The sequence below is a fragment of the Ruditapes philippinarum genome, unplaced genomic scaffold, assembly GCF_026571515.1.
Source record: "Ruditapes philippinarum isolate M1 unplaced genomic scaffold, ASM2657151v2 ctg465_1_1_1_1, whole genome shotgun sequence".
NCBI lineage: Eukaryota > Metazoa > Mollusca > Bivalvia > Venerida > Veneridae > Ruditapes > Ruditapes philippinarum.
Window position 1 is genome coordinate 194,273 of NW_026867068.1, and position 16,092 is coordinate 210,364.

General features: G+C 34.5%; 1 protein-coding gene across 1 annotated transcript; it reads left to right on the plus strand.

Annotated features, from left to right (window-relative positions):
- The first annotated feature begins 7,561 nt into the window (after positions 1 to 7,561).
- LOC132734725 (uncharacterized) lies at positions 7,562 to 11,419 on the plus strand. The gene has a single exon (XM_060721566.1). It carries the CDS (start codon positions 7,562 to 7,564, stop codon positions 11,417 to 11,419), a length of 3,858 nt encoding a protein of 1,285 aa, XP_060577549.1.
- Positions 11,420 to 16,092: the final 4,673 nt, after the last annotated feature.

A 16,092-nucleotide genomic window follows, 5' to 3' on the forward strand; every position in this document is an offset into this window, starting at 1 on the left:
CTCGATGGAAAATCAACAATACACTTTCAACAATCCTGGCAGAAGTCGTTTCACCATGACTCTGGACAGTCTGTCAACATGTTCTTCCATGTATTTTCAGGTGATTTAAATTGGGAAATTCCCCAATGTTCTGAAAAAATTTTCCAAATAAAAATTATCAAAACCCGGTATCTAGTAGGTTTTTTCCCCAACAACCCTGGCTTCTAAACTCCCGTTATAGTACCCCAAAACCCCCAAAAGGTTCCAGAGTAACCCTAAAAATAAAGTGGACAAAATTTTTTAGATTACCCCAAAAAAGAACACATCACAGAAAGTTTCAACACTGCACTCTCCGCTGGAAGTCTTAAGAAAGCATTGTAATTTTGGAAGGGTTTAGAAAATTTCCCCCATTGAAAATAAAGAAGTTTTTAAACAAAAATTTCAGAAAAGTATTTAAAAACTTTAGAGAGCGTTTGATAACCCCAAATAGAGCAAGTCTTATTTTTCTGTCTGAAGAAAAGATTGTAGGGCGCAAAAGGAAAATAAAATGTATGAGGAAAAAATTTAAAACGTTTTACTCTCATGTCAAAGGTTCCCCTTTTTTTGCTTACGAAAAACTAACAGCCTAACCCAAAAACAAAAAAAAAAACTGGGACTGCATTTCCCCCGAACAAAAAAAGCAAAATTTACACAGTATGTGTCATCTGTCCCGGAAAAAAAAAGAGCTTTCTCCCAAAGTAAAGAACTTAAAAAGGGAAATAGAAGAGAAAACTTGAAAACTTAAAATGGATGTTTTTTTCAGTGATTTTTGAGGCTATGACTACAAAATGAAAACCCGGAACGACAGAAATTTAACTGCTCACAAGCAAAAACAAGGGAAAAAGAAAGAGGGAAATTGGGGATTCCCCAAAAAACTCCAATTTATTTCAGGTGGAAAAAATTCCCCCCAAGGAAAACCAAACCCCCAAACCCGGGGCCAAATTAAAAAATTGAAAAAATCCCTTTTTTTTGGAAATTTGTTTATTAAAAGTTTTGACTTTGTGTAACCGGCACTTGCATACCCTCATGCATGTTTGTTGTGTACAAAAGCTATCTAAACATTTTTTTCCTTCTCTGATTTAAATATATTTTGTTGTTATTTCATGAACCTAAGGAAAGGGATAATACTAAAGTAAAAGTTTACACAGATAGTTAAAGGGATACCATCAGGTTTCACACATATTTTTTCAACATTTTTCACTGTTTGTACATTCTTTTAGGTCATTATTTAACGAACAAAATGACCCCTTAAATAAGATAAGATTTCTTGTAGAAAAATATATATTAGCATTTTTATGCAAAAATGTTATTACCTCCCCTTAACTTGAAAATATTCAAAAGGTTGATTATTTTTTACTGTTGTGGGTTAAGTCCAGTTTTTTTTGTGCGTAATGGTTGAGGGAATCAGATCTTAATTCACTAGGACCAACGTTGATATACGTGGAAAATTAAAAAGGGTTGTTTAACCCATGCTAAATCAAATAGGATAGAAAAACTGGGTCATTTCCCTTTTATTAATTTAAAAATTTTGGCTTGGAGTTTTTTGTGTGTAAAACGTTTTTTTAAAATAATATAAATGTATTTAACTGATGAATAACCCTTTTTTTTCAAAATTTAGTTAAAATTACCCCAAACCTTTCTGGTCTTTTAAATTTTTCCCCTTTTAGAAAAATGATTTAGTGAAGTTTTGAAAATTTGTTTCTGAATTAAATAATTGAAAAGGTGCCCTCCCAAAGAAAAAAAAAGGAAACCCCGGACCCAGTGTGGAAAATTTAAACAATGCTTTTTGAAATTGTATTTAATTTTTTAATGACTTTTTTGGGGAACCCGGATTTTCATACCCCCATGGGATTTTGTTGGGGTAAAAACTATCTAAAAAATTTTTTTTCCCTTTTTTGATTTTAAAATGAATGTGTTTCCCTGACAAAAACCCTTTTAATAATGATATTATTTTCACTATATAAAATTTTAAAATTTTGATAAAACATTGTTTTCTTTCCCTTAAAAAAATTTTCTAGAAATTTAAATTATTGTAATAAAAAGAACAATGCAAAAAATTTTTCCCTTTAAATAAGAAAAAAGTAATTTCTGTTTTCCATATTTTTTCCTGAATTTTCCCTTTTTTTGTTGCAGCAGGGGCTAAGGGTACTCCCTACCCTTTTTTTATGAAAGTATAATGCTTTTAGGCGTTCCGGGGTCATTTGTTAAAAGGTTTTTGTTTTTTAAAATTTGGTAATTTTTAAAATTTTAAAGATATTCCCTTAAAATTTTAGATAAGAAGTTTTGTGAAAGTTCTTTTATGAAATACTTAAAACTAAAAATTTTTTCAATAAGACATGTTTTGTCATGGAATGGCTTATATATTTTGTTATTATTTTCATGAACCTAAGGAAAGGGATAATACTAAAGTAATAGTTTACACGGATTGTTAAATAATCCCATTTTAGTAAAAACTGGTTTCAGTGAAGTGTGACATTAGTTACTGTCATTAATATTTTAAGGAAAACTTGATTGTTATTTTTTCTTTTCATCTTATACCTGTCCAAAACATTCTGTATTTTTAATTGAATATGTTTCTGTTTTTTCTTAAACATAGAGAAAGGGATTATAAATAATATTTTTTCTTTTTTAAAGACAGTAAAATCATTCAATTTTACACTCTTTCATAAATTTAAAATGTTATCCAAGATAGTATATTTAATGTGTATCATCCTCTAGAAGACTTTACAAGGATCAGTCAAATTAGAGCGACAGGGTTTAATATTTTTTTCAGCCCCCCGCGTCATTGATTTTTCAGTGAAAAATTTAAAATTTTAGGAAAAAAACCCTTTTAAAAAAATCCAATTTTTTATTTCTTAAATGTGTTTGGGGTTTGATCCCGAAAAGATTTTTTCCAATTTTGGGGTAGGGTCCTATGACCCCGTTGGGGATATTCATTTTAAATATTTTATAGGAAATATTAAAAGTTTCTTTTTAAAATTCCCCAAAAAAAACTTTTGATATTTGGGGTTTTCAGCCATTAAAAAACAAATCAAAATTTTTTCACATATGGCCCCCGGTCAAAATTTGGCCCCCATGTTAAATTTTTATTTGGCGGTGGGGGTTAAAGGGCTGCCATGGGCCTCTATTTGTTTATGTTTTATCTGTTTGAAAAAGCAATGCAGCTGGATAATGATGTAAGTGTTTACCAAATCCTGAGCAATTTTTGATGATGATCCATTTTACATTCATCAGCTTTCATCGCTTATAAGATGCAAAGACAGAAATTCCTATTCTACTGACTAGAATTCATATAATTTTTTGTACTAGTGTAAATTCTGCTTTACTGTTATAACTTCATTTTTGTACTTTTGTCTTTTTCTTCTTCTATAAAATTATGTTTTTTTACTAAAACATTATACATATGACAAAAAAACAACTATTTTTTCATTTGCATTATTGTACAACTGCATTGCTTTTTCTGGGAAAATGCGAATTTGCTACATTCTATGCATTTTCCCAAATATTCAATGTAAATGTTTAAAATTTGAAATAAATCATTTCAGATCAGATGAATAATGACTGAATAAGAGATGCCAAAAAAAGGACGTAAAAAATTCTACGCGGACCAGAAAAGAAAAAAAGGAAGGAACATATGCGCCAAGCTAGATTGTGTGCTGGACAATGTTAGTGAACTGACTATAACTGAAAATGGAAACCATCACCCATTCCTGGTACACCTGAGTCTGAAATAAACAAAAGTACTTTTTCATTTATAAACCTAGGACTACGAAATAGAACATTCACATGACACTGTTCGTTACTCTTGGGACCCTCAAGCCAGGTGCAGTGCTTCATATCCTGCTGAAACCGTGGAACCCAGTGTCAGGAGATGACACCATTCAGTGCAGTTGCCAGCAGTAATTTTTACATCTGAGGTCAGCGCTTCAATATTACACCAGCAATTGCTGCTAGCCAGACCAGTGAGAAAACATACCAGTAATCATTTTACCATCTGCAGGTCCTGATTTAAGATGGTCATCAGCAGGTAATGGCTATAGTTTCTAAACACTTCAGTTAAATACAGTTTGTGTTTTACTTTTTTATATTGATTCACATTAGTGTTTTTTCTGTGAAAATTATTTTGTTTTGTTAATTTTTTTTGTTTTTTTGGGTTTTCGTCAACCCCCAGTTTTATTTGCCATTTGGAGGAATGCTTCAAAATTAACATGTTATTACAATGAGTCCATGACATACCCAAAAAACTCAAAATGGGAGAAACAGCATTAAATACATGCCTTTATTGACTTTTCAGTCCCCGTTTTTGTTTTCCAGGTTGTACCTTTACATAATAGCAAATCCTGAATACCTTTTACGTTTAATTTGGAAAATGAAAAACAGAAATACCCGCCCATATAATTTCCCGCAGCAATAGATTACTGTTTAGTAATAGCAAAAAAACCAGAATTTTTATGTTGGATTTACAAAAAATTTAATTCATTTTGGTTTTTCTCACCAAATTATAGTGGGGGGTTTTCAAAATTTATACAATTTAAATTTGGCAAAATTCGGGGAAAATTTCAACCCCCTTAACAAAACACTGGGGACAGCATTTTAAAAGGTGTGATAGTCAGGGTTTTTATGTTTGAAATCATTAGTAGACCCATAAACCCAAAAGAATGTAGGGCCCCTTTAAAATTATTTAGGGAGAGGGTCTTTTTTTTCCAAAAAAGAAAAATTTTTTATGTAAACCGCAGGGGGCTTATCCTAGTGGGTTGGTATTTCCCTTTGCATTCAGTTGCTTCCTCGGAAATGACCCAACATTACAACAGTTCAATATTCATAGTGCTCGTGCTCATTTAAAAAAGTGTATAGTAAATGGTGAAGTGGAGAACTTTCCAGTTAGTGATATGCCATTATGTGATATAAACAATAATGATTGGTTTAGTTCTTACATGAGTGACCAAACAATAAAAGAATCACAAAAACAACAGTGCAGGTTAACTTCTCTCCAACAAAGTGTTCAGACTATTGAATCTAAAAGAAAGCAAAATTACAGAAAGAGACGGTTAGTTGAAATGTCGAAAGAACAGTTAAACTCTTTTAGAGAAAGTGAGAAAAAGAGAATTAGAATTTTGAGAGACAAAAACAAGGAAGTGTCAACCACAGAACAAATTAACAGTGAATATGAAAAAGAGAGAATAAAACGAAACACTTCGAGAGAAAAGGCCAGAGTGGATCCAGAAGAATATGAGAAACTCAAACAACTTGACAGAAATAGGCGAAAGACTTCGAGAGAAAAGGTCAGAATGGATCCAGAAGAATATGAGAAACTCAAACAACTCGACAGAAATAGGCAAAAGACTTCGAGAGAAAAGGTCAGAGTGGATCCAGAAGAATATGAGAAACTCAAACAACTCAACAGAAATAGCCAAAAGACTTCGAGAGAAAAGGTCAGAGTGGATCCAGAAGAATATGAGAAACTCAAACAACTCGACAGAAATAGGCGAAAGACTTCGAGAGAAAAGGTCAGAGTGGATCCAGAAGAATATGAGAAACTCAAACAACTTGACAGAAATAGGCGAAAGACTTCGAGAGAAAAGGTCAGAGTGGATCCAGAAGAATATGAGAAACTCAAACAACTCGACAGAAATAGGCAAAAGACTTCGAGAGAAAAGGTCAGAGTGGATCCCGAAGAATATGAGAAACTCAAACAACTCAACAGAAATAGCCAAAAGACTTCCAGAGAAAAGGTCAGAGTGGATCCAGAAGAATATGAGAAACTCAAACAACTTGACAGAAATAGGCGAAAGACTTCGAGAGAAAAGGTCAGAGTGGATCCAGAAGAATATGAGAAACTCAAACAACTCGACAGAAATAGGCAAAAGACTTCCAGAGAAAAGGTCAGAGTGGATCCAGAAGAATATGAGAAACTCAAACAACTCGACAGAAATAGACAAAAAACTCAGAGAGAAATGACCAGACAGACAGATTCAGAACGAAACGAGAAACAGAAAGAATATGATAGAGCAAGACAACAGACACGTAGGATAAATGCTAGAAAGACAGGTTTTAGTAAAAAAATGAAACAGAATGATAGGAAAAGGAAAACAGATGAACGCCATAATGAAAATATTGAAATAGCTATAAGAAGGTTCAAAAAGGATATCAAAGATTATGCCAAATACATTTGCACTTGTTGTAACAGGCTGTTGTATCGTAGAAGCGTATTCCGTGTAAAGTCATCTTCTTTCCCAGAAGTACCTGAGAAATTACGCACACAGTGTTTAAAAGGCAAAACATCCGCTCTTAATTTGGAATGGATTTGTGGCACATGCAGGTCTTATTTAAACAAACACAACTTGCCGCCACAAGCAGATTCAAACAATTTGAAAGTTCCCGCAGCTCCATCTGAATTAAAAGAATTGACCTCACTCGAAGTTAGACTTTTGTGTAAAAGATACCCGTTCATGAAATTAGTTGCTCTTCCTAAAGGTAGGCAAAGTGGTTTGAAGGGCTCTGTTGTAAATGTTCCTGTAAATTGTGAACAAGTTTGTGCAAGTTTACCAAGAACACCGAGTTCAGCTGGTATAATACCTCTGAAATTAAAGAAAAGACAACATTTCAAAAGTCATGTTATGTTCCAGTATATCAGACCTAAGAAGATAGTGGAAGCATTATCGTGGCTTAAAACGCACAATATTCACTATAAGAATGTTCCTGAAAATTCTACTTGGCTGGAGGATGCTAGATCTCAAGATGAAGAAATGTTTACTGAATTGATTCAAGATGACACAAATCAAGACTCGGGCGTACAGAATGAAGAAGACAATAGCCAGCATGCATCTGAACAACTTGAAGACTCTCCATCAGTTGTTGATGAAAGTGATAGTTCAGATGGTGACAGTGATGATAATGAACTAAATGATACAGTTAATAGATTAAGAGGAGTAAAATACGATACTTGTGTGCAACCTGTCAACCCAACCCTTGATGTTGACAAAAGTCTGAGCATTGCTCCTGGAGAAAACCAGATTCCAATGAACATACTGATGGATAAACATTTTGAAGAAATGGCTTTTCCTCATTTATTTCCAACAGGGCATTTCGGTTTTAAAGATCACAGGCCAGTCAAAATTTCCACAAAAAAATATTTTCAAAAAAGACTTCTAGACTCAAGCTGTAATTTTGCTAAGGATATTGAGTATTTGTTCGTGGCACAAACATTTATTGAAAGACAACAAATATTAGACAGTATGTCAATAGCATTGAGAAAGTCGTATACAGCAGGTGAAGATGAAGAACTTACTGCGGCAGTTGTCAGAGATTCAGCAAAGGTAAACAAATACATTCTAAAGAATCAAGCCTACCGCTACCTGCATCCAGTACGAGGAAGTCCACCATACTGGGAAAAAACTCAATTGAAACTACTATCAGCTATCAAGCAGTTTGGAATATTTACATTTTTTTCACGTTGTCTGCTGCTGACCTAAAATGGCACGACACACTGCAAGAAATACTATCGCAGAAAGGTGTTGATGTTAGTGAAACCCAGATTGACTTAATGACTTGGGAAGAAAAATGTAATATATTGAGATCAAATCCTGTGACTGCAGCGAGACATTTCCAATTTCGTCTAGATATGCGGATGAAAGATATGATCCTGTCCGACTCCAAGCCACTAGGACACGTACGCCATTTTTTCTACAGGATAGAATTTCAGCAGAGGGGATCACCACATGCGCATGGTATCCTCTGGATAGATAATGCACCAGATCTGGAAAAGAACAGTCCTGAAGAAATCGCAGCATTCATTGACAAGTATGTACAGTGCAGGCTCCCTGATGAGGACAGTGATGAAGAACTTTATTCCTTGGTAAATCAACTTCAAAGACACAGTCATTCAGCATCCTGTAGGAAATCTGGCAAGGAATGCAGATTTGGATTTCCACGGTCAATATCTTCACACACTTTAGTGTCTCGACCTCCAAGCTTAGACGACACTCTACCACATCTCATACCCGACCAAAGAGAATGGAATTGTAGAATTGCTGGAGTTGTGAATCAATATCTCGAAAGAGCAGATAGCCTTGATGAAATGTCATATGAAGACGTACTTCAAGATTGCAAGTTACTACCACAAGTCTATCAACAAGCTTTGTCAAAGTCTGCTTCATCACCAAAGGTATACCTTAAACGTGATCCAAATGCTGTGAATATAAACAACTACAATGCTTACATTCTTCGTGCATGGCAGGCTAACATGGATGTCCAATTCGTCACAGACCCATATGCGTGTATACAGTATGTAGTCTCTTACATAACAAAAGACGAAAGGGAAATGGGGACACTGCTGCATGCTGTTGCCAAGGAATCTGCACAGGACACAATAAAGGACCAAATGAAAAAATGTGGACAGGCTTTTTTGAATTCTCGATCTGTTACAGCACAGGAAGCAGCGTATCGAGCTTTAGGTTTACCTTTGCATAAATCTAATTTCACCAGTGTCTGGGTACCTACTGGCTTACCATCAGAGCGGATAAGTCTTCTCAAACCTACATTTGTCCTGCAGAATCTAGAAGAGGGAGATAATGACGTATTTGTTAGTGGTATAAGTGACAAGTACAGCAAGAGACCTGCCAATCTGGAAAATTGGTGTTTAGCTCAGTTTGCTGCATGGTATGAAGTAGCACGCAAAGACTATGAACCAAGTGACTTTCAACCAGACATTCTTGCTGATCGATTTAATGATGCTGAAGCCTCTCCAAGTTCTTCAGTTGAAAATGCTCCAAAGTCCATACATGTTCCGTTATCATCATCTCACTGTGTCATGAGGAAGAGAAGAAAACAAGCAGTCGTAAGATTTCACAAATTCTCTGAGGAAAAACAGCCTCGTTCATATTATCATTCACAGTTGTTTTTGTTTGTTCCTTGGAGAAGTGAGAGAACAGACTTGCTGAATGGTTATGAGGACTACCAGGACAGCTACATTGAGCAAAAAGATATCATTGACAAAAACAGGTCCTACTTATTCAAACATGAGAGTCTTGTTGAAGCTGCATTTGAACAGTTACAGAATGAAGATCAGCCGAGAGAAGCATGGGATCAGATAGCAGCTGAAAATCAACAACAAGAGTATGACGCAGAAGATGAAGGAGCACAATCAGATCAAGAGCATGCTATTCTAAACCCAAGTGATCAGCCGAACATCCATGTTGAGTTACCTACACCGTCAGACAGTTGTGTCCAAGCACTGGCTATAGACTCAATGCCACCACCATTACCATATCCAGACTATTGTGCACATGTTAGGACTCTAAACAGTCAACAGTATGAAGTGCTGCAAGTTGTCCTTAATTGGTGCATTACATTTATACAGAGTGTCGGAAATAAGAATGTCAAAAAACCAGATCCATTGCACCTGTTCGTCTCAGGCGGCGCAGGCACAGGGAAATCTCACTTGATTTCTGCATTATATCATACCATTGAGTTAAACTTGCGGAAAGAAGGAGACACCCCAGATTGCCCAAAAGTACTTCTTCTAGCCCCTACTGGAACAGCAGCATTTAACATACAAGGTGCAACAATACATTCAGCACTTCTATTTGCATTGAAGAGCCAGGCATCAAATAAACAATCCACATCATCCCGTCCACTATCTGATGATAAAAAGAATACATTAAGAGTGAAACTCTCTCAACTTAAATTCATAATCATTGATGAGATTTCAATGGTTGGAAGTGACTTTTTTGTTGACATACACAATAGACTGTCTGAAGTATTTGGAGGTACAGATGTATTTGGCGGTATTTCAATTGTAGCTGTAGGAGACATGTATCAGTTACCTCCAGTTTGTCAGCGATATATTTTCCAACCAGCTCTGAATATGTTTGCAGCTTTAACTCTATCACTGTGGGGTACAAATTTCACTTACATGGAACTCACGCAAATTATGAGACAAGCTGATGACCAACCTTTCTCAGAAATGCTTAATAGAGTTAGAACTGGTTCACATACCCCAGATGACATCACATTGTTGAAATCCAGACTTATTACTGATGATACATGTTCAAATGAAGTTCACTTGGATAAATACTTACATGTTTTTGCTACAAATGCAAAAGTTGATGCATACAACGTTCAAATGCTGAATCAGCTTTCAAGTGAAAAAATACATCTTAATGCTACTGACAGAATACCATTATCATTGAAAAATTACCGGTTGTCAGACGATGAAAAACATACTGGCGGACTTGCTAAAGTCATTACCATTGCAGTTGGAGCGAGAGTCATTCTCACAAGAAATGTTGATGTGTCTGACGGTCTAACAAATGGAACTCAGGGCATTGTGAGAGAAATAAAGTTCTTATCAATTAACAAACCAATTGCCATCATGATTCTGTTTGATTCACCAAGTGTAGGGAAGAATGCTCGTCTCAACAGTAAAGTTGATCTGTCTGCATACAAAGAACCAGTTGTACCAATTTCTCAAACAGAAGCAACATTCTCCCCGACTCGTTCAAAAGCAACAGTAATCAGGAAACAGTTTCCAGTTAGATTGTGCTGGGCAACATCAATACACAAAGTGCAGGGGGCAACGCTGGACAATATTGTTGTTTCATTTGAAAACCGTTTCAATTCTGGACAAGCCTATGTTGCCCTGAGTAGGGTGAAAAAATTGAACCAACTCCATTTAATAAGTTTTGATGAAAAGAAAATTGTCACAAGTTCTCACGTAAAGAAAGAAATGGAACGAATGAAGAAGGACACATTTCACCCAAATCCTTTCAAATCGCTTTCAGCAAATGCAAATTTGACTGTTGCTTTGTTAAATGCAAGATCAGCTAGGAATCATTTTACAGATATCATGTGTCATCCAGTTTTAAAGATAGCAGATATAGTGTGCTTAACAGAAGCAAATGTCTACCATGACCAGATCAGATACTACCAACGTGAGGGCTGGACCCTGAAATGCTTAGAAAAGTCATCAGTTTGTAACTGCCATGGAATTCTGTTTTACTGTTCTGAAAACATTCCAGTTGTATCATCAACTACATCTTACCAACCTCATATGGAACAGCTGTTTGTTGAATTATCTTCAAAACCCGGTGTCGGCTCAATACAGGTACTCTATCGATCTCCATCAACAGCACCTGCCACATTTATTACAGATCTTACCAGCACAGTATACGATAGGCAACCTGACATAATCCTAGGTGATTTCAACATCAACGTTGATTCAGTTTGGTACAGAAGACTATCTGAACCTCTGCTTAATTATCGCCAGTGTGTGACATTACCAACACACTTAAGTGGATCTATTATTGATCTTGTCTATGTAAAAGATGAGTTGCCACAGCCAAAAGTAACTGTATACCCAACATATTTCTCTGATCACAGCATTGTGTTCCTGCAGTTTTAGGAGACCAGACATGTGTTTCAAAATTTTGTTTTATTCAGACACTAATATTGTATTCCATCTGTAAAGAGACCAAATATGATGCCTCAAGAGTAAGGTAACTTTTTTATCATTAATACATGAATTGAGGAAATTTCAACTGAAACGCTATGATAAGAACAGAATTTTGTAGACATTAAATGAAGCTGCTCTTGTTTACGAGCACATCTGCACAGTGGGGGCATCCGTGTCCTTTGGACACAGTTCTAGTTTTTTAAATACTTGGCCATGGAGGGCCCTAAATGAACTAAGGAAGAAAATGAAAATACCATTCCTAGTATTTTGTTTTCATTATAAATATATATTTATAAAAAATATCGCCATTTTCCGAGAATTTCATTTTGTGCTTTCAGATTTGCCATAGAAAAAAACTTACAACGTATATGAGTTCTTAAAAGAATTCAAGAAATGCCATAAATCGGGCGAGACGCGACATTTATGCGAGACACGATATTGTAACACGAGATCTAGCTATGTCTAAGTTTTCCGCACCACGAGATTTCACGGAAGGATGTCGTGCCCCGCTTCATGTTTTGACGGAATTTCGCTTTTGGTGTCTCTTGGTAAAATATCGTGTATCGCTTCGTGTCTGTGCTTCTCATAGGCTTGACTATGGTAAATGAACCATCTGGAGCCATCTGGCCTTGTTGCATAATTGCGGACAGGTTATTGGACACTATTTATTCACTTTGAATGGCCATAGACGTCTAAATTAAAGCTGTTTCCTGTTTAAATTTCATCATTTTTAGCATTTTTGGTCGAAAAAATGCGAGCAAAGGTTGCATTTGATGAAGTGAATTTCAGCAGTTTGATTTTAAGTGCCTTTAAAATAAGCAAATGTGACGCTAGAAATTTTCCTTAGAACATACATGACCCCTGTTGTATAAGTTATATCATAACTCTTTAAAATCAGATAAAGCTTTGTTCTCTTAAGTGAGTCCAGCTATGTTTTGTAGATCTTTGAAAAATGTCAGTATTATATAAAACATTAAGGGAATACTAGTAAGTGGTATATCGCCTCAAAGGAGTTTCTTGTCTCGCGTCGACCTACGAGATGCAAAGCGTGACGCGAGATTCCGACAAGATGCGAAACAAATGACAATATGGTATCGTTAAAATAACGCCCGATTACGGTGTTCAGTTTGGACATAAGTAACTATTTTGTCTTCCTTAACTGCGATGTACGTCGGTACAATGGCGAAAGCGCAATGGTAAGACGATGACACGATGATAAAACAACGATGAAACGATTGTGAAATCACGATGATGCGATGACACGATGGTAAAAATAATATCGCGTTTTCAACATCATGCCATGGCAGTTTCATCAGCGCACAATCGTATTCTCATTATCGTACCACCGTGCCATCGTGAACGGGATTCCGTATGATTCAGTGGTCAGCAAATCAAATTTTTGAATTAGATATTATAAGTATTAATAGTTATTTCATAAAAGAAACATTAGCAAACGTATTGCTGATCACACTTGACACGAGGTTAAACGGCGAACCTCGTTTCTATAAAAAAAAATCCTGCCTGAGAAAACATGTGAAGTAATTCATAGAAAATGACATGAGACAAATGTGCTTTCTTGTCCCTTAAAAAGACATGAGACAAATGTGCTTTCTTGTCCCTTAAAAAACTTGATTGGAGCAAATTTGTCACACAAATGAGTTTTTTTGGAAAGACATTTGAGGTCCCATTTGTCTCATGTGAGACAAATGCGACCGCATCGGTCTTACGTGAGACAAATGTGTTCCGAGACAAATGTGCTCCTACATAGCTTACAAGTACTTAATCATATAAAATAGCTTCAATAACAACAGAATTAATGAATTTTAGACAACTATATAACAACTATGTTAGAAATGAGGAAATTAAGCATATCAGACTATTTTCTGTTTCCAATACAAACATACATTTTTATTGTTGTTATAGGCCTCATGCAGAAATACATTTCGTAGCAATAACGATGTACAATGTTAAGATAAGATAATGATAATAAGCATTAACCTAGCCGCTGGCATTTATTATTGACATTTATGTCTTTTATTAAAAGGATAAATTGATCTCGAACGAAACATAATCATAATTATACTTTTTTAAGTAGCACTTGGAATGATTGTATCTGGGTATTTATAAATAAAATATTATATCAAATATTCATTTCTGCTCTCACCTGAAGAAATAGCATTCGTATTAAGAGGAACAGAAATAAAATATTTTAGAATATTATTTTTCAAACATTCAATTTAGTCTACTAGTTGAAAACACTATTATGGAAATATGGTAAAAAAAATGTAAAAAAAAAATCAGAAAAAAAACAACAAAAAACAAAAAGGTTTTAGATCTTTCACTTTTTATATGCCCGAAAGTATTTCGGGCATATTATGTTATACCCCCTGGCGTCCGTCTGTCCGTCCGTCCGTTAACAATTTGTTTTCCGGAGCATAACTTGAATTCCATTTGGCCCACAATATTCAAACTTCATAGGATGATTTCCAATATTAGGTGGGAGACCCTTATTAATTTTGGGGTCACAAGGTCAAAGGTCAAGGTCACTATTACCCTAAAACTGAAAATGGTTTCCGGAGTATAACTTAAGTTCAATTTGATCCACAGTATTCAAACTTCATAGGATGAGTGTCCATATTGGGTAGAAGACCCCTATTGATTTTGGGGGTCACAAGGTCAAAGGTCAAGGTTACTATTACCGTAAAACTGAAAATGGTTTCCGGAGCATAACTTAAGTTCCATTTGGCCCACAGTATTCAATCTTCATAGGATGATTGCCCATGTTGGGTACAAGACTTCTGTTGATTTTTTGGTCACAATGTCAAAGATCAAGGTCACTATAAGTTTAATACTGAAAATGGTTTCCGGAGCATAACTTAAGTTCCATTTGGTCCACAGTAGTCAAACTTCATAGGATGATTAAGCACATTAAAAATATCTGCACCGTGAAAAGTCACATAATTATTTTTCAACATATGCATGATTTGATGACGTCATTAATGACTGTATGCGGCAAGAATCAGTAAAAATTACTTAAAATCCATAAAGAGGTGAAATAAATCGAATTGTTTTTTAATATATAAAATATTTTATCTGTTGTTCGCGCTGTGACATAAATTCCGATCTCTTACGTGTAAAACAAACATATGTCATCAATACATGTTTTTGATAAAAGACATTTTTTAAAGTAGATCTTTAGGTTTCAATACAGTAAATTATTAAATTTTGAGAAAGAATGAAAACTAGTCAATATATTCAAGTACGTTTATTTGTTAGTTGATAATCTTCTTATAAATAATACACATTATTAGTTATTATTGTTGGTATTTAAACATATTATTGTTTAATGTCATTGCTGGTCATTTTACCCAAGGCAACTTTATTACTGAAATAATATTGCACGCCTCTGATTGGGCCAATTATAGGCCATATTTGCCGATCATTTTTATTTTGATCAAACATTGTTATGACAATAGCAAAAGCATACCAAATAAAATATGACCAGTGTTTTTCCGTACTAAGAAAAAATTCACGATACTGGTATTACGATGGTAACTCTTTATTTTCACTTATCTATCTTTTATTAAGAATTCTCAAAATCCACTGGCGAATAAATAAGATTCCTGACAAAAACTTGTAATTTTAGATAACTCTCTGATGCATTTTAATAGTGACGCTTATATTTTATTATTAAAAAACTAATATCAGGTATTTGAATAATTTCATATAGACAAACAGTAGGTTACACGTTTGAATTAATGTAAAAATAATGCACAACTGATATTTACAATAAGACCCAAAAAGACAAGTGGCTTAGATATTTTACATATTAAATAATCATATTTCTTTGGTGAATACTTTCAAATGGGTTCTTACCACATCATTAGAAAACTTGTTAAATAATGTACTTATAATTAATATTATAGTTACATTATGAAAACTACGTAAATTTTAGTTTAAAAAATCATGCTAGTAAATACACATGAATTGATAGTTGACTGAAATCCATCATGAACAATTATTGAATGACTTAGATTTAAACGAAGAGATGAAAAATATTGTTTGTGTATCAAATTGAATGTGCAGTTTTAGCAGCAGGTGTTTTGTCCTACATTAGAGTCTATATACAAATCATTGATTGAGTGTTTAATTATAGCAACACTCTTTATAGTATAAAATTATTGTATTAAGAATCCATGCAGTTCTTTTCCAATTGATATTTCTTCCGATGATTAATCTTTATTGATGTTAAGCATAATAGAAAATGTTAAGCAGATGCACGAAAATAAACGAGCAGATAAATGGTTTAATTTATAAATATGATGAAATTGTAAAGAGAAATAGTAGCTGCCATATCCTTTGAATGATTTATCATTTCAAAATTGTATAGTTATAATGTACTATTTATGTCCCTTGAATGATTTATTATTTGTTAGTTTAAAGAGCGTTATACTTACTTTCATGCCTCTTGAAATAGTTATCATGTATTATTGTATAGTTATAATGTACTATTTATGCCCTTCGAATGATTTATTATTTGTTAGTTTAAAGGGTGTTAAACTTTCTTTTTATGTCTCTTGAAATAGTTATCATTGCCTAGTTTACAAAGTAACGTTCTTACC